This window comes from Nelumbo lutea, chromosome 3 (genome assembly GCF_056320005.1).
Source record: "Nelumbo lutea isolate HS-2025 chromosome 3, American lotus-T2T, whole genome shotgun sequence".
NCBI lineage: Eukaryota > Viridiplantae > Streptophyta > Magnoliopsida > Proteales > Nelumbonaceae > Nelumbo > Nelumbo lutea.
In genome coordinates, this window is record NC_142686.1 from 42804615 (window position 1) to 42824690 (window position 20076).

At 37.4% G+C, this 20076-nt stretch overlaps 1 protein-coding gene across 5 annotated transcripts; it reads right to left on the bottom strand.

Moving 5' to 3' along the window:
• Positions 1-4962: 4962 nt before the first annotated feature.
• LOC148864532 (mitochondrial carrier protein MTM1-like) lies at positions 4963-19583 on the bottom strand. 5 transcript variants are annotated; one of them, XM_088979314.1, is made up of 12 exons: positions 19486-19583; positions 19158-19255; positions 18726-18796; positions 17928-18017; positions 15944-16072; positions 13826-13885; positions 12559-12729; positions 11942-12044; positions 7869-7960; positions 7595-7744; positions 6526-6584; positions 4963-5528 (listed from the first exon to the last, which is right to left on the bottom strand). In XM_088979314.1, the coding sequence occupies exons 4-12, from the start codon at positions 17949-17951 to the stop codon at positions 5396-5398; spliced, it is 921 nt and encodes a 306-aa protein (XP_088835440.1). In that variant the 5' UTR covers positions 17952-18017; positions 18726-18796; positions 19158-19255; positions 19486-19583; the 3' UTR covers positions 4963-5395. The 5 variants fall into 5 exon arrangements, with proteins under 5 accessions (XP_088835440.1, XP_088835438.1, XP_088835435.1 ...); XM_088979312.1 differs by having other exon boundaries at positions 6526-6609; positions 19158-19578; XM_088979309.1 differs by having other exon boundaries at positions 19158-19573.
• Between the last annotated feature and the right edge of the window lie 493 nt (positions 19584-20076).

The following is a 20076-nucleotide window of genomic DNA, read 5'->3' on the forward strand; positions in this document are numbered from 1 at the left end:
CATGATATTAAAAAAAATATGACAAATGAGAATTATTGTTATTTATGGAAATGAATTAAAATAATTGAAAAGATAATTAATGTCAAACGAGTGACCAATTATAAAGGTCAAATGGTTCAGTGGTTCAATTGGCCAATTACTTTGTCATTAATCAAATCAACAAATTTAGCCATTAGTTTTTTGGGGGATAAATAGACCTATAAGGCTAGAAACCTGGTCAGGTGATGGGAATCTGACTACTTTATTCAATAACATGTTTGAAAATGTTGTTACAATTCACGAATCTTTTTGTTGAATAGGTACGCTCCATGTTGTTATATCAAGCAGTGCAACCATCTAGTTGACTTGTTCAACTCTATTGGATTAAGAATCTAAGAAAAATAAGATAAAGAAATAATAAAGAACTTTTTATTATCTTTTAAAAAACTTTTTTTATCGAAATAAGATTAAAATCATAAATGTTATAGGTTATAACATAAGCTTAACCATGTATTTAAGGTTGATCTCGAGGGCATTCCAACAGCCATTATAGTTTTGTATTGGGAATATCTCCTCATGAAATAAAGTAAAAAAGTATGGAGACGTTTTCGATGCAAGACTGTAAAGGCTGTTCGAACGGGCCGATCTCGAGGTCATTGATCGAGAAAGTTATTTTTATGACAACTACAATCTGGAGAAGATGCAAAGAATTTTTTGGTGAAAAGGATCTACATCAAATACCTACGGACATAAGATGTCCTGGAAGTCTATCTGCAAACTAAAAAAATGGACTGGGAATCAGATCATGTGAATCAAGGAAAAAGGCTCTATTCTCAAAGCAAATATGGAAGCTTTTGAACAAAAATAATGACCTATGGGCAAAACAAATTCATTCAAGATATCTCAAATGAAATAGTCTCTTCTCTTACAAAATAAAGAACAGGAGCTGTATTGAAAAATAGGAGAAGGAGGTAGAGCCATGCAATAACTGATCCGTGGATCCCTTGGTCAGTGAGTAATAAACCTCTTTTTAAACCAAATATTTGTAATAATACACAAGTGACAGATTTGAAAGTGTCTCATTTCATTACTGATCAGGGTATCTAGAATAGACATCTATTAAATTTTTTTTTTTTTCTGAAGCTCCCAGCGTGGATAACATCCTCAACGTTTCCAGAAACTCTTCAATTCAAGAGGATACTATAATGTAGATCGTAGAATGGGTCCAAAAGTGGTTCCTTCTCTGTTCAATCAGCCTATAGAACATTCATTGCAAGACATGGAACAAGCTCTAGCAGGTCAACAAATTGGACGAGGATATGGTCTTTACTAGCTCCTTTCAGATGCCAGATTTTTGCTTGAAAGTATAATCTAAGTGCGATTAAAACCAAGCAAGCAAACTGGAGCTTTTTGAAGAAGAAATGGCACTTTATGCACTTTCTGTAACAATGTTGAGGAACCCAACTGCATCTCTTTTTTATTGCAGCTTCTCCAAAGCTGTTTGGCTTCAAGCTCAACTGGGGTATAAATCCAAAGAGGTTAACAATTGTAAACCACTTAAATTTCATAGAAAATTAGTATGTTGACTTCGATGGTGACAAACACAGTAAAAAAGAATACCTTGCAGAAATTTTAGCTACCCTATGAGGTATATGGGACATCATAAATAAGGTTCTCTTTAGAGCATGGTTTCAAAAACTGGACCGAATTGGACAGTCAGACGAGTTAACAACCCGGGAACCAGACATGGATCTGGGTCCGGTTTTAGATCCCAAAACCATCTGACCCGGCATCAGATGTGATGGGATCACCTTGTTGGTAGGTGATCCAAACTCGCATCAGACCAGGCGGTTAGATCATTTCACCCAGGTCTGATTTTTAAAACCATGCTTTAGAGGACTTAACTTGATCCAGTAGCTTCATGTCTCCATGGTAGACCCGGGACTGGTTGACAATCATGTCTCCATGATTGACCAGGCGGTTAGACAGTAGCTTCATGTCTCCATTGTGGTTCTGGGTCAGTTCCAAGGTCTAACCATGAGTGCTGTGCTTGGGTTTAAATCTTCACATCCCTAAAAATATTTTGGGGTTTATTTCAAGGCTAGTTTGGTTTCAAGGTAAATTCCACCAAGGCCAACCATGGTTGGTTTGAGTAGGGTAAACCCCTAGACCCTAGAACCGACCTGGATTAGAATCGGTTCTAAGAATTTGGTTCAAGGCTGGTTTGAGGTCAGTTCCATTCAATTCTGAATAGACCCTATCCATTTTCTCACCCCTAAATACATCCATAGAAGCTGAACTTCAGGCAATTGTTAGGGGCTTACAGAAGCTGCTCTCCGTCAATTTTGTCATGATGTTCTTTTTTCTAACGCTTTAGCTGCTCTTTGTAAGATTAAAGGATCCATGGGAAACATTACCCTTCTTGATCATATGTAGAAATGTTGTAAAAAAGGCTCATGCTATGGCTAGAGTAGCCACTAGTAAACGTTCTTTTGTATCTTTTGGTGTACACCCCCACCCCCCCACCTCAAACTCTCACTCATGCTACTGTTCAAAGGGCTATTGATGCATCCTTGTGTTTTGACTTTTGAATGGTTCCTTTTGCCTAAAAAAAGAAGAATGCTTTTTCATCATTTACCATGTGATGTGAGGTGAAAAGAAAATATTTGGAGATAACTGTTATCGATAAGATACTCTCAATATGAAGTGTATTGTATCTGTATCTATCGCCATGAATATGAGATATGCCACAATTGTATCCCACGAGTTGTGTGTGTGTGATTTGCATGTATTTTCCTAAGGTATCTAAATGTTTTAATATCTTTCGTTCACAATTATACATTATTAAAGTGCATTTATATCTATATCCGTATTCAAGCTAGCTGATAAGATACCTAATATTGATACTTCGATCCTTCATATTATCAAACAAGCTTTGCAAGCTTTATCTTTAATAGGCCAAGTGTCTTTATTATGGAATAGAAAAGTACCCCAATCTTCCAGCAGTATAAATTTCGCTATTGATGGTTCAACGGTATTTCACAAAATAAAGAAATAATATTTGAATTTTAAATTAATAAAAAACACTAATGAGATTAACTAAACCAATTGTTTTCTCATTTCAAAAATTGGTTATTTTCAAAATTTTTAAATTAAAAATAGTTAACTGACAGATGACCACTAGCCCCTTGACAGAAGGGATGAGACACGAGTTTTGGACATATGAGTGGATCTAATTGATTGCACAACACATCGTACAAGAATCGCTGTATAGCAGATCCGGACTCATTTGAAAGTATCTAAAACAAAGCAACGTATTTTTTTTTTTTTTGACTTTTTATGAATTAAAAAGAAAACCAGAAAAGAGGTTTCAGTTATAGACTTATAGCACAGTAACAGCACAGTACAATGCCAAATAAAAATATATTTATATCACAGTAACAGCAAAGAAGTGAGCTCAGATCTTCTAACCACAAGACTCTATCACACCCTAACCACAAGATACTATAAACCACAAGACACTAGGGGAACATCTCATGCAAGTCTTGTGTGTAGCAACTCCAAGATCCAAAGAAGCTACCAAATTTGTTGCAGGGGTAAAGCTGAGGACATCTGTCCCTCCCCAAACCCCACATTGGTGGGAGCATCATGGACTGAACTGCCCTTTTTAGTGGAACTTTCATCCGTCTTCCCAGAGTAATAAACTAATAATATCCCGGTCTGTGTTGAAGTGTGGCCTTGCTTAATCTCCCAATGTTGAGGTCTACGATTACAAAAAAAAAAATGTTGGGATCTACCATTTCACCATGCTTAACCAATCACGCCAGTGTTCTGTACACATGGTAGGATTCTACATACAATGTGGCAAACAGCAGATCCAGGATAGTGGTAGTGACCTAGTGAGACTAGTGGAAGGCTTGGCTCAGTCAGTGTTCAATAATGGACATAATGGGCTTAAAATTGGTGTCAGGGCCATAACGTTATTGACCGTGCTCAGGGCAGGCAAGGCAAGTACGTATTCAAAGCCAACCCATTCTTTGAAAGAGTTGGAAATTGAAATATCATGAAAGAATTGTTTGTACCAATCTCACCTATAAATGATTAAATCAATCAAATTGAGAAAAACCAAAAACACCAAAGCAGACGGTAGGGCAAATGTACTGCCACAGACGGGTAGTGTTTCAAAGCACTCAGCGTATTGAAAGGTACAGTAGCCTTCTAGCACCCCAGGTGCAGTGTCCACCCTTTTCGAAGATGTAAAGTTTTAAAAAAATTTAAAAAATCCGCAAAGACTAAGGCTTTAGGTACTTGAATAAACTATTACCAAAAAAAGTGAAAACAATAAGAATCTAAGAAAAAGGAGAAAAAAATATAGAAAAGCTTTCACCAATCAACTACCCCCCCACCTTTTGTGTTGTGACACCAATTGGTTGTTACAAGTTTTTTCCCGAATCATAGTCGAACCCAAGAATAAAATTTATAACAATGCTTTTTGATCCATTATTACCCCAACTGGTTGAACCATTCGAAATGTGATCTGGGCAAATGGACCATTGACTCATTCAACATAGTGACTAGGTTGTGACTACACAAAGTATAAAATGTGTGCAAACTTCCACGGTCAGATATCGGGTTATCTTTTTTTTTTTTATAACTTTTCAAGATTTATGCATCCCAATAGGCTAAATGTGTCTTGCTTCATTATCTTCGCAAAAAAAAAAAAAAAAACCCTCAAATTGCAATTTTTAGCATTTTTTACAAATAAAAAATTATAAACCGAATTAAAAAATATAAATTAAATATAAAACAATGTATATATTAGATGTAGAATATAATTACACACTAATTATTGATAGAATATGTGTTTATGCACATTTATAAAGTGATGATGTGGCATGATCTAACCTGTTCAACCCGGGCAAACGAACCAATGACCCATGACCCAGACATTATATGGCATATATAAAGTTTTAAAATCATAGACCTATAAAGTGATGATGTGACATGATATGTGTTTATAAGGATGAAACGTATGCTTACAGAACCCCAAACACAACTGTCAAGTGCAGCTAATCCGGAGTCCTTGAAGTATGCCTCGCTTGTGAGACTCACTGCACCAGACTGCTAGCCAAAAAAATGCTTGCTGCATGCCCGGCTTAACAAAATTTCAAATGTATTAATAAGTAACCTTTTCATAATTACAAGTGCCAAAATTGGATTGATTTGACCAAGAACAAAGAAAAAAAAGATCCGTTAGCACCGTGCCTCAGTCAATGAGGATGGTTCAACCACATTATTCAGATATTAGTTTTGCCTCTAGGTTGTCCTTTGCTCAGTGCTTCACTTCACCGGAAGAGAAGAGAGAGGAGGTTGTTAAGGACTGTAATCTTAGATATTATCAAGAGCTACCATTTTGTCACGATGTTTCACTTCTTTGGTATAGAACATACTTCACCACCTCATAAAAAGAAACGACAATCCCAACTGATGGACCGGCACGACCAACACGTGGGCCAACACCCATGAAGAGCCCCTTTATTCCTCCATCCCTGTTCGACAGTGAAACTTAACTTAGATTCACTTTTTCATTATTCCAAGGTTCATTCAGAGCTGAGAGGCCAAACTACATATTTAACTATTTAATTACTCTCCATTTTGATGGAGAGTAATTAGTGGCATGCTCACATCAAAGTTTATTTTTGTGTCAAAATGGTATAGTAATTAGTGGCATGCTCACATCACATAACAAATGAAGTTCCATTTTCAGTTCTAGAAAAGCCTATAAAAAGGGTTAATTTTGACCATCTGGCATGGTTTTCTGTCGTAAAATTTATCATTCAAGGGTGGAAAGAGAATCCTATTTCTCCTTCTGAGCCCTAAAAGAAGTTGTCACGTGGAAGGTTTCTGGGATGATTAGTGATCTCCATTTTGATGATCTCAGACCCTATATGAGAACCTGGATTCAGGGTCAAAAGAGTCCAACTACATTTTTTATTGAAAACGGTAACTTCATTAATACATAAGGTTTTTTTAGGACATAATCATACTAAGCGCTTCTGCTTCAGCATTTTATTGAAAATTTTACATTATAAGGCCCCATGGGCTTGGATAGTTAACAATATGGCATATCCCAATAATCTCCCATCTGATGGATTGTTTTTGTTGACAGGATTACTCCAGTGACAAAAAATAGGTAGGGTCACCTAAGGAGCTTCCTTAAATGATCCAGGAATCTTACACATGGACCATTGATCTGGCGCCTAAAAGAGCCCTACATGTTCCTCTAATTGACCTCTTGCATAGAAAATTTCAGTTGAGGGAAACTCCAATTAGAGGGTATAAAGCTGATGCGCACTGGGTGAGTGAACACATGGAAAAGTTAAGAGGGTTCTCTATCTGATGGATGGATGGATCGCATCAAACCATAGGATTCCTCCAAACAATGGATGTGGGGCCATCTAGGGAACTTCTTTACTTGATCCAATTAGGCATGCATTTTCATGTATTACATAGCATATATCATGTATGTACTAAAGCAAATCATACCTCCAGACCTCCATTAACGTTTGCCTAGTCGTCATTCCCATTGCTTTCCTTGGATCTTTCTGGAAACCAACAAAACTCAAGTCGCTAAATGGAAAACAAAGGTAAATAGTTAATCTATCAATATAGAAGTAAACATATGTTATTAACACATTAAGAGTGTGTGAATGGATTCACCTAGTTGACAGTAAGGTGTCAACTAGGTGAGATCTGGGGATTGGGTCATGCCTTCACCATACCAGCCATAGATTACCTATGGGTTTGGGGGTACATGATCATCCTGAGTGAAACTTCTGGATTTCACTAGGCAATTGGAGCAGAAGGAAATTCAGTTCAAATTCCACCACAATATCCATACACAGATAAATGCAGAAAAAGTGCTATGGGTTTCAGCTGTCTTTTGTTTCATTCCCAAGGGAACTGCTTGGTGTGATGGTAAGCTCTTGGGCTGACAACATGAGAATACAGCTTTGAGTTTGAGAGCAGCCACTTCATGCTAGAAACGCTGAAGGTTGGGTCTGTATCTAGTTCACCACTCCAAAGATTCTGGGTAGTTGGGATTAGCACTGGATAATGGCCTTTATGAGAGTTTACCATGTTTTCCAGTTTCCCATAGTTTTTCCTAATCTCATGCAGGTCTGGCAGTCTCATACAACAGTCTATCAACATGCAATGGACCTACCAAATGGCACTAAGTGTGAATATGCACCGGTAGAAGCTATTGCTATCAGTATATACCTGGAAGAAATATACACTCAATTTCCTTTTTGTATTTCATTCATACATGTGTAGTAGAAGACTGGACACAGAGACACCTAACTCATCATGACTTGCAGTTTCACATTTTAACTGACAAGCAGAGATGGAGAGAGGCAAAGTTTTTTTTTTCTTTTTTTGGGTGGGGGGGGGGGGGGTACCCTCCCCTAGCTTCGATTATTGTCAATTCAATCCTGCACCTCACAAGAACTGCATCTAATCATGTTAGTGTTGAAAGTTTACAAGTTCAACTGTGTCAGGAACCAAAGTTGTGGCTTATCAGAATACTAATAGTTGTTTTGTATTGAGAAAGAACCTCAATTTGTCTTCGAGTTTTCACAACATCCAAGGGACACGTAGCAGCCGCAGCAAGACTACCAGCAATGAAACCAGCAGAGAAATTTGCCCCAAGGATGCTTGCTGCATTAGCTTCCTCACCAACCATAACAAGGATTTTTCTCCTTATCTAAAAGAAAGACAACAAAATAAAAGGGGAAAAAGAGTAATGGCATCAAATTGGGTAGCTAATTGGACAATTTAGAGAAGAGAAAACAAATCCATCAGTAGAACAGAGAAGGATAAAATCTTACTGGCTCAAGGGTTGACCAGCAAATTGCAGAGTAGGGAACATCCCGAGCAAGTTGTGTTCCTACACCTGTCCACAAGATGCGGTAGTTTTGAACTGCAAGAGAACAAATCAACTAAAACACATTATTTGATTAGAAATGGATTGAACTTTCCCATGATACTCACCAATTCCTTGTGCAACCTACTTAATGTTATGGTCATACAGGTCTCATTAAGTGGGTTATAGTATACATCAGATTCTCCTATGGGTCCTAAATCACAAGTGATACACTACATAACCTTTATATGTTAAACCAACAAAATATATTTTTTTTCATTCAAAAGTGAAAGTTCTTTTTCTTTTCTGAAATGAAGGAGTTCTAACAACTTGTGGATGCATCCACCAATCCTGACCATAGGGAGATTAGGCTATCAAGTTAAATGTAATGTTCAGTAATTGACTATCTAACTTAAAGGACAGGATCCTGTACTCAGTATAGTTAAATCATCAGCTAGGTGGAGGCCCAATGGCCACTGCCTAGGGGCAAATAACTAAGCATACCCCTTTATGTATTGATATGAGTGCATGTATACCCATTTTTTGTAGTAAAGAAAATTTCATTGAAAGTCCCACACATGCATACATGCATTTAATGTGCAAATATTGTTTTCTTGCATGAGCATCCATAGGAATAGCATAAATTATTATCCCTTGAGATGGAGCTAGTTGCAGCTAGACAGGAAATATTTGTTTCAAAGCACCTGCTGGAGATTAATGGCACCCATCCTAAGAAAAGTTTGTTAGCAGTATGTATGTCTGTAACTGCAATGATTATGAAATTTATCCACAAGTACAACTAGAATGTGATCCATAAAGCATGGATGCCAATTGGTAGAATGTCCTCTCTTTTTTTTTTCTTTTTTTGAGTTCCCTCATTTATGTGATCATCATGTTAGATCACAATCTTTTTCTCATTGATATTAGCCATCACAAGATTGGACATCTCCTTTGCTGTTAGTGTGGTGAGCCAATTTATGCAGAACCCCTGGATACCTCACTGAGATGCAGTTCTTAGAATTGTAAGGTACATGAAGGGAGCTCCAGGCCGTGGGTTGTTATACAAACCAGGAGGAAGACTTGAGGTAGTTGGGTATATAGATGCAGATTGAGCAGGCTCAGTGTCAGATGGAAAATCTATTACAAGTTACTGCACATTTCTTGGAGGAAATCTGGTGACATGGAAGAGTAAGAAGCAAACCATTGTGGCAAGGAGTAGTGCTGAATCCGAATACAGAGCCATGGCACACTACATGTGAATTAGTGTGGCTGAAAAATCTCCTACAAGATATTGGATTCTCAATGGACAGACCTATGAGATTGTATTGTGATAATCAAGCTGCAATTCACATCTCATCTAATATTATTTTTCATGAGAGAACAAAGCACATAGAGATTGATTGCCATTTTGTGAGGGAGAAAGTCCTTAATGGAGAGATAAGCACCGGATATGTGGGTTCAGGTGATCAGTGGGCAGATTTGTTTACAAAAGGTTTGAGCTCAGGGAGAGTGAACTATATATGTAACAAGCTGGGATTATATGACATATATTCTCCAGCTTGAGGGGGAGTGTTAGTGTTGGTCGAATAAAGGTAGATTAGACTTTTCTTCATGTTTAAGTTATATGCTGATGTGGCAGTCCTAATATTACTTCTGTAGTCATCTTGTCCCATACTTAAGTGAGGGTAGTTAAGTCTTTGTACACTAATTAGAACATAACTCATACTTATGGTCAACTAGTAGGGTTTAAGCCTACTAAGTTTGACTGTTTCTTCTTCTTCTGTCTCCTTCATTCTCTACTGGGTCAAACTGCTGAAACAACTACTGTCACACTGCACAAGAAGAACTGATCCTGGTTGACTATATGCAACCCTCTAACAAGTGTCTTTTTGTGTGCAATTGATGCATTACCAAGTACTAACATCATTTGAGGTGGGTCAGTGCTTAGTCCTATGGGGTTTTTTTTTTTTTTTTTTGAAACGAGGTAAGATAAATTTTATTCATGAAGATAATCATACAAGGATGGGGGAAAACCACAGGCCAGTTCACCCCCAAAGGATATGATCATAGATCCCACAGACTAACTGAACTAAGCATCAAAAACAAGTTCTGATTACAAAAATCAGGGATGATAGAAAGCCAAGAAGCAAGTCTGGCCACAATAGACTGGATTAACAGCTCAGGCTCTTTCTTCTCTTCTCTAAATACTCTGTCATTTCTCTCAGACCATATAGTGCTGATTACTGCTTCCGAAATGGCTCTCCAAATGCATTTGCCCTTTTTTGATAAGCCCAGAAGGTACCAGCTTTGAAACAGATCCTTTACTGTAACCGGCATTACCCAACAAACACCAACAGCATGAAGGAAATGAGACCGGATGGTCCAAGCGAACTTGCAATGAATACAGAGATGTTCACTCATCAAGACCACAAATTTCACAGCTAAGGTCATCTAAGCTGATACCTCTTCTTGCCAGATTGCTTCTTGTTAGGCATTTCCCTAGTGCTGAGGCCCACATCAAGAAGTTGATTTTGGATGGAGATTGAAGACTCCAGATCTGTTTACATGGGAAGTCAGTTGCCCTTCTAATAGTCAGATCATCAGTAAAAGATCTAGCCGAGAACTTTCCATCAGCAGTCCAATTCCAGATCTATTGGTCTTCTAACTGGGGCTGAAAGGAAAAATGTATTTAGGTTACTCAGCAAGTTCACAACTTCATCCACTTCCCAGTCTTGGATATCTCTTCAGAATTTGAGCTTCCACACCACTTCACCTTGGGCTAACTCAAAAGAATCAGCAACCATTGCTTCTTTATCCTCAGCCATTGAGAATAACCGAGGAAATTTCTCTTCCAAATATACATCATCAAGCCAAGCCATTTGTCCTTCCAGAAGTGGATTCTTCCCCCATACCTAACTTGAAACCCACTCCTTTTAGGACATCAGGAAGTGCTTTCATTATAGCTTTCCATAGCAAGCATCCGTATGAAGGCAAGTTGATAGCAGTCATCCATCCTCCACCAGCCATTTTCTTCCACTCCAAATCTCCAAATCCACTTTCCCAATAAGGCTGTCTTGAAGGTTTTTATTCTTCTCAGTCCCAAACCACCTGAATTCCATGGAGTGCAAATCAGATCCCATGCTATCATGTGAATCTCTTTTTCATCTTTCCATAAAAGTCTCTTCGTAATTTTTCTATTCTCTTTGCTATTGAGCTAGGGATGGGGAAGAGAGATAGAAAATACATTGGCAGATTTGCAAGAGTGCTTTTAATCAAGGTTACCCTTCCCCCTTTTGATAGGTACTTTGCCTTCCAGGAAATGAGTTTCCTCTCAAGTATTTCCAACACCGGCTCCCAAATTGCTGTAGAAGAGCACTTTGCACCCAATGGAAGACCAAGATAGGTAGTTGGGAGCCTGTCCACTTACAAACCAGAGCTTCTGCCCACACAACTATGTCCTCAATTCTTCCCACCGGAATCAGAGAAGATTTTCCCAGGTTCAGTTTTAGCCCTGTTACCACTTCAAACCAAGAAAAGATTTCCCACTAGTGTTTCTAATTGAGCGAAAGAAGCGTCAATGAAACACAATGTGTCATCAGAAAAGTGGAGCACATTGACCCTTTCACCCCTTGGAGATTGAGGGCTCCTAATCTCAGTCTGACAAGTTTCAAAAAGTGGGTTCAAGCATGTATAAAGCCATTTCATGCTAAAATGGCAGAGATTAGGTTCATACAAGTCCACAACTCCCAAGATCCCAGATAACCAGGACCACCACAGAGTAATAGCTTTTTTTTTTCTTTATGTGCAGTATCCAAGGAAGTTTTATACAATGCAGCAAATGGTAGTCACTATCATCTCTGATACCTAAAAACTTGGTTTAATAATTATTTATATTATCTAAGGTTTTAACTATGTAAGACCAGGAGGTTCTTGTCCATGCTATTCTTTATCAATCAAAATCTAATCTACATAACAAGTTGAATAATAGTAAATCATACCTAAAATGAATATCAAACCAGAACCAGAAGTATAACTTACAGTTTTTAAGGCTCTTATTTGTGTTCCTAACAGGGGAAAGCACTCCATGTAGGGTCTTCCGAACTCCTGGGGGCTTGACACTAGTTTGAGTTTCTTTGAATGCCTGACAAAGGAGACAGTAAAGTAATAACACAGACATCATTAAACTGATTTTCAGAAAGGTATTGCACAATATACAAATGAAAATTTCACGTTTGAAAGCTAAAAGAACTTTAGTCAAGGAAAACAAAAAGAAAAGCAGTATTTCAAGATGGGAAGATCCAGTTTGTTTTCCAGTGTTAATAAAAACAACAAATACAGCAAAAATGGAGAAACAGTATAACAATAAACAACAATAGTAAAACCTTGTATCTCTGGCTTCATGTATGTTCCATCATTAGAATGCAGGCTGACAAGCATGAAAATGCAGTTTTGATGATGGATAGATATAGATTAGAAAGATAGGTAGATAACAGATGTGTATATATGCATGTATACATTTAACAGAATCAAGAAAAACCCAGTTACAAACTGTAAAATACCCCATTAATGATTTCTACTTGGTTAACACAAAAATTCATTTCTATATACATAAGAAATCTTAAGTAAATGAAAATACCAATCCACAGAGTTCATACCTGCATGCGTGTTTTTGCTAATTCAATTGGATAGCAGGTAATGCAAGCTAAAGATCGTGCCACTGATCCTGCAACTAAGGGGGCATATGGTGTCAAACTAGGAGAATTCTTGGTTGTGAATGCTTCAATCCAGTTGCGGAGAATGTCATAGGATGGCAAGTAAATCCCCACCTGGTTGACAATTCAAAAAAAAAAATCATTCACCACTATAAAAATCCCAGTGAAAAAGAATTTTATATCCACCCCAGCCAGGCTAGTGCTCTTGTTTCTCAGGGCCTCTGGGTTGTAGACTTGTAGTAATTCCTTAAAAGCAAGAATATTAGCTCTCATTCAAGGTTTAAGATTTACACTTATGTTTGGTTGGACAGAAATGCTTGTACAAGGTGACTATCAAGTAGTTTTCATTGGGTAAGTTCACAGAAAGAGATTCCTTGAATATTCAAGTTTCTAGTTAGAGAAGCAAGTGCACTAGACCATAGTTATCAAGGTGACACCTAGGTAGGCACCTAGGTGACAAGGTGCCCTTGGAGGCTTGCCTCACCTGATCACCAAGCAATATTGTACATTGTGTTATAAAATACTTTTTGTATTCTTAATTTTTTGAGATTATAATTAGAAACTAGATATTATTAAACTAAAACATTCATTTTGTGTGTTTATATACTAATTTCTTTTTATTATTTTCTTATTTGTTAGGGCTTAATCAACACAAACATTGCTAAATGCTGTATTGAACCTCAAAGACTTCAATATCTGAACCAATAAGGAAGAACTTAAAATTTTGTCTAATCAACACATTTTGTTCTTCTTCAACCTTTTCTTTTCTTCTTTTTCTTTTCATGAATATGTTGTTTTTTCTATACTTTAATATGAAGTTTATACTTTTCTTATGAAAATTATAGATAATTATAAAGGAAACATGTTTATGGAACCTAGGGAACTACCCTAGGATATATGTTTTCTACTTAAAAAAAAAAAAAGAATTCCATCACCTAGACAACTAGGCACCCCTTGTCACCTCGCCTCGCCTTGGTGCCTTGAAAACTATGCACTAGCCAATAGCATGAACTGCTTGTTAAGGTGGTTCCCTAGTGCTTCAGATAATAGTTTAGCAAATTCTAACAAGAATAGGGGTTACAGAACTCCACACAGACCACAACCAAGGAATGTTTTGTAAAGAATTTTTTTACAAATATCTCATTTTACTGTTGACTATAAAAAAATAGAAATTAATAGAAGATGAACTTAAAACAAAAAGAGAACTTACAGTTGGGATGGCCAGTGCTAAGTTTGCATTCGTACCTCTCCACAGCCTCCCAACTCCTTCCTGAGCAAACAAGCCCATGTCAAACATCAAACAACCAATAAAAAAGTGTAGTAAATGCAGAAATTCACTTAGCAAGAAAATCTGGATATTAGTGATAACTTTAAGGGAATAGCTTAGTCCTTCCTACTGTAAGAATAGAATTTGTACATATACTAGTGTAAATGGGTGTGGGTCAGGCATTCAGAGGGGTCTTGGCTCAAAGTACGACAGAAATTGAACCTTGGAAGAGTAGCTGTCAAAGGTAGAAGGGAAAAGGGGATTTCAGATCTCAGATCAGAGAGAGAGAGAGAATGCAAAAAAGAGAGTCTCTCCTCTTCAAGGGATCCCTATTTTATAGTTTTCTTTTTCCTGAAGACCTTTTCCCTTCATAATCAGGGGTGCAACTTTTGCAGGTTAGGGTTGGGATTTTGTCAAAATTTCATTGGACCCAACCCGAAACAGTATAAAGTGTAAACTATTAGCTCGGGCCAACCCGACTTGCACCCTTATTCATAATTTTCTGTCTGGGATCCTTTCTAGAAGATTGGCCCAATCGGTGCCATCTAGACTACTTGCATTCTCACCCTTTCCTGACATATGTGCAGGAAGACATGCAAACGCATGCTCTTACAACTAGTATAATCTCAATGTACTATTCTTAACAATGTTTTAAATGGCATATGAGGCTTATGCCTTGAGGCTTACATCAAATCTCAACCTTGACACTCATACCCAAAAATGTAAGCTACATTCCTTACACCTTGAATTAAATTGTGTATACATGTATGCACTTACACATATATACGTATTTATTCGTGCTTGTATCATCCTTCAACATGTTTAAAACTGTTTTGAGGTATTATTTAACATTTAGAGCTTTTTGATAGTTGTTAACTAGACTTTAAGAATGTGCCCACTTTCTCTCAAGCTCTTAATATTCTTAGTCCTTGTTTATGTAATCCATAGTTTTCAAGGCACCAAGGCGAGGCTAGGCGACAAGTAAAAACATGTATCCTAGGGTAGTTCCCTAGGTTCCATAGTCATATTTCCTTAATAAATATCCATAATTTTCATAAGAAAAGTATACATTTCATGTTAAGGTATAGAAAATCAACATATTCCAACATATTCATGAGAAGAAAAAGAATAAAGAAAAGAAAATTATATATATATATATGCTGAACCCCTATTATAAGAAGAAGAAGAAGAAGAAGAAGAAGAAGAAGAAGAATAGTATATAAACACACAAAATTAGTAAAGAAAAAGAAGAAAATGTGTTGACTGGACAACATTTTATGTTCTTCCTTACTTATTGGTTCAGGTTTTGAAGTCTTTGAGGGTTCAATACGGCATTTAGCAATGTTAGTGTTGATTAAACCCTAACAAATAAGAAAATAATAAAAAGAAATTGGTGTATAAACACACAAAATGAATATTTTAGTTTAAAAATGTCTATTTTATAATTATAACCTCAAAAAATTAAGAATATAAAAGTTTTTCTATAAAACGCTATAGAAAACTGCTTGGCAATTAGGTGAGGCGAATGGAGTTTATGCTTCGCACATCTAAAAGCCCTGGCACCTTGCCTTGTGTCTCCACATTTTTAAGCATTGCCTGTTACGTAGATGCTAGACATAATAAGTTTTATCTTTTATGATGTATGCTGTTTATAAAGCTTTATTTATTCAAGTAGAACCATATTAGAGAGCTCTCCCATATCAACCAAGTAGGCAGGGGGTCCAGCTCACAATTCTTCCTGTCAGTAAGTAAGGACTAGTCCAGGTTTAGTAACTATGTTAATCAAAAAATACTGTCGAACCTTAATTACTCATCACTGAAAAAAAAAAAGGGCCTAAGAAGAACCTATATACACAATGAAATCCTTAAACCTATGATACCACAGATACCCGTACAAGGTATCATATCATGTTGGATGCTTCCGATTTTAATGCAAATTCTGCATCCAACACCTTGTCCAGTTGTGTCCTTGCTGTATCTGGGTAATATAGCTTACAATTAGCACAGTTCTCCTTATATAGTCTTTAATGCACTTATAATTTAAGGCTTAAGTACAGAAACCTGTCGAATAATCTTGTAAAAGACATCCATTGTTCCTTTGTACCGAGAACACTCAGGAGTGCAAGCCATTTCAGCACCAAAATATCCAGCACGGGTACATGATGGAGAACATTTTAAATCTGAATACATCTGAATCAACACGTTCCAAGCAAAATTAATTGGCACAATCAATGCAATTAACAGAAAATAATAAAAAGTTCCATCTGAGAAACTCTAAAAAATATAAGAACCACCAACAAAATAGAAAAGGATACAGGGACAAAGTAGATTTTTCACGAAGGCAAAGATTCTTTCTATCATTAACAGATCAGAAATGATTTTATAAATATTATGAAAACAGTACACATGTACAAAATTCAAAAGTAGAGACTCCAATGCCTACCTCAATGTACAAAATAAAAAATAAAAACCTTCACCAAGGTAAAGGTGAAAGCTCTTCTTTCTGACTTAGAGGACCATCTAAATAGGAGCCTAACAATCTTGGTAGAGCAGGATAAGACTCCACAAATGCCAGTGAATGGAGTCATGGCTGTAAAAGAGTGGAGATTATTTGTCATGCTCAATCAAATGAATGCTTTATATATATATACAGAGATACTTTGTTGCCAAAGAATGCTTTTTGCATAACTGTATCACTTGTAATTTAGGATGGATTTCTATTTTCTAGCTTTTCATTTAATGCCCATCTTCTACATCATCTTTCTATAATCACTCCATGCTTTTAACATGAATCCTTTTTATCATTACCATCCAAGATTCAAGATTCAGAAAGGGGGTGGGGGTGGGGGATAGACTAGTTAACAAAACACTAAGAATACAAATAGTTTTACTTGTATGACTTACAAATCATCTTACACCACACATCAACAACATTGTGTGTGGGGCCTGTCTGAACTTAGAGTTGTCAGACCCACTTTAAATGACACAATGTTAGATATGTGTGGTATAAGATAATCTGTATGGCACAAAAAGGAGGAAATTGTATGATGAGCATTGCCCAGGAATTAACAAAGAAGCATGCTACAGAAAAGAAGCAAGTTGGATCCAACAAAAAAAGACTGGCATGGAAAACAAGGTGAGGTGGCTGTACATCCTTGAACCCTGAGGTACTTTTGTAGTTTAAGTTGCAGAACTTGCAATAAGACTTCAATGATTGGTTTACAAGGAAAAGGAAACTAACAATAGACAAGAGAAAGACACACACACACACACACACAGGGGGATGGGCCCATACATATGTAAACCTTCAAGGTATTGAGCCCTAAGGATGTCAAAAGATCCCTGCGTGCATATTAGCCAAGATGCCATTGCTTGATTCTATGGTAAAATCTCCAGCTGACAAGCATGAGAATGCGGATTTGCATTTGACATGCAAAAATGTGCTGGAGGCTAGCGGTATCCAGTCCACCCCTGCCAAGACCCCAGATATATGGGACCAACATTGGTAGTGGCCCTTGTGTATATAAGGTAATGGCTAAGGACATCTCATTCGTTTCCCATTGTGACTGCATCACCAAAGCAAGGTCAGAACAGGATGCATCAACTTAATTCAATATTTAGGGTTAAGATACCCAAATAGAGTGCAATGGCAGTGTAGCAGGGCAAATATGGTTGGACAAGGCTTAGCTAAGTAGAGATACAAGGTCAGCAAACAGTGAGAAAAAAGTGCACTAAATCTGTCAGTAATATTTTAATAAAATGGTTCTGTTACCAGCCTTAACAAAATTTCTTGTTTCAGCTCCCCAATAAAAGGTTCTAGCAATTTCTCTTACAAAAGAACAACAGTAAGATTGATGAGAAATCTTATTTCAAGACAAGATATCAAGAACACCAACTTCTACAACCAATAAATGAAAGAGCTACGTGAATTCAAACTTTAGTGTACCTTTCAGAAACTATAAAACATCACACGCACAAAAGCCCTTGCACAAGTTTTATGTCCATTTAAAGTTTGGTTAGCAACAGAAGATTAAACACCACATACCCTTTCTGGTCCAAGAGACGCCATACAACCGTTGACATGATGCCCTGAACGTGAATAAGGATCTGTAGCAGCCTGAGCTTGCAACCTTGTCTAGAGGGTAAAGGAAGAATCAGGAATATATATTATACCCTTTAGTCTTAGCAGATACTACATTTTAAGTTATGCACTACGCAGTCAAAGCAACTAACAAAAGGATGAAATCCCCTAATTAGAGGAACTCCAGAAATGAAGGCATAAAAACAATACAAGTACATACAATGTACATAAATATATACCAAAGAAAAATCCATAGGAATAAACATAATCAAATTAAAGATAATTCTGTTCTATGCATTATACCAAAGAAAAGAAGCAAACATAAATTTCTATCTATTATCCACACATCCCAGGAAAAAGGCAAAGATAAATTCAATCAGAACTCAGCAACATACATATCGTAAAAAATAAAAGAGTAATGATGATGATGATGAAATGATAACTTCTCGCGTCTACCCATTTCATTTGAATAAAAGAGAAAGCAATAAAGGGAAAAAAACAGCTTAGCTTGTTCAAACAATTGGAAGAAGAAGAACTTCATAGTAACAGTAGGAAAACGATTGAAAAAACAATCGAAAGATATGTTACGATAGAAACAACAATCTCTAAAAAACAGAGGAAGAAAATAAGAATGTGCATCTTCTAGGATCACATGAAAATAAATAAAAACTATCGAACTATTGGGTAATTAATATATTAATATGGCGACATCAGTGCAGTAACTAAATAAAATAATGGAAGAATAAGGAGAATAGTAGATACCTTGGCGACGTCAAGGGGATTAACAAGGATTACAGACAGAAAGGCTGCACCAGCTGCAGAGAAGGCACGTTCTCCGAAACCCAAATGAACATCAGAAAAGGTGTTAGAGTGGTTAGGTTGGGAGGGGGAAACTTTCCTCCTCCCTGTTAACATGGCCTCAGGCATTGAAGAAACTTCCCCGTCGAAAGCAATTCTTGATGCGGCTGCAATCATCCATGAAGGGAGGGTATCTACCAACCCTTTTGAGTCTTGAGTTTTGAGTTTTGAGTTTCTCTCATTCTTTACACCCAAAAACTCAGTGCATGAAAACAGAAATAACCAGAAAAATGTTTCCCAATCCCAACAATTCGATTCTTTTCGTGTAATACTCTTCAAAAATGAAAACAAAATAAGTACTGGAATTGGAAATGGTAGACTGGAAACAGAGATTACCCCCGGAAGAGAAGCAGGGAAGGGAAGGGGAAAACTTCTTTGTTCTGTCGGTTGAGGCTCCTGAAAAGAGAGTAATCCCGAATTCGAAACGGTTGGGTCTGTAGAAAATGCGAGGGAGGAGGAGAGTAAGCGGTTGTGTTTGGTGTGTATGAATCATTTCATTATATACGAGTACGAGAAATTGATATCATATCATGGTTCATGGGAGATGCTCAGTATTAGTCCTCTCAGTGATGGAGGGAGACGCATGCAGATTGCAGAGAGGGAGAAGAGTTTTATTTGAATATGTATGAAGGATGAATGGGAGAAGGAAGGGGAAATTGATTACATTACTGGTCATGTGTAGCTGTGCGCCCGCGCCAGCTTCCACTGATGTAGGAGGTCCATCAATTGAAGTATGGAATCAATTTTGCTTCTCGTTGCGGGTGTGAATTGGGGTGTCGTCGTGAATAAGACATATGGGTTCCGCCGAGTTGCCACGTGTTCACACGTTGGGCCGGAGCTTCCACACAAAAATGTGTGGTGATCATGCGTCAGCGTTTCCCTTGAGTGACGGGATCTGCTCCTCACAAATGAGCGCCTCACATGCACATCCACCGTGCATTAGGAACATCTCCCGTGAATAATAATTAATAAGAACGGGAGATGTTTCTAATGAATAATAGGATGTGCGTGTGAAGCGCCAAGTGTAACGAGCAGATTCACCTTGAAGCATCACTTTCAACGATAGAAAGGCAGTGAACAACTTTCGTACTTAAAAATTGAGTCATTCCTGATCCAACCATGTGTCGTAGGTTAAAGAAAGAAATTGAGTCATTGAATTTGCATCACCGCCCCACACGATGTGCAACTGACACCTGTCCAGTCGCATGTAGTGAGGTGTTCCCGTGTGCAGGGCTAATGGGACGGACATTAACCC

Excerpts from the sequence above, each read along its gene's own strand:
- LOC148864532 (XM_088979309.1), bottom strand. The coding sequence starts at position 19,314 with ATGATTCATACACACCAAACACAACCGCTTACTCTCCTCCTCCCTCGC. Across the intron at positions 13,886-15,943 it reads TTTACAAGATTATTCGACAG|GAAGGAGTTGGGAGGCTGTG; the intron begins GTTTCTGTACTT and ends TTGTTTGCTCAG. Across the intron at positions 12,045-12,558 it reads TAGCAAAAACACGCATGCAG|GCATTCAAAGAAACTCAAAC; the intron begins GTATGAACTCTG and ends CTCCTTTGTCAG.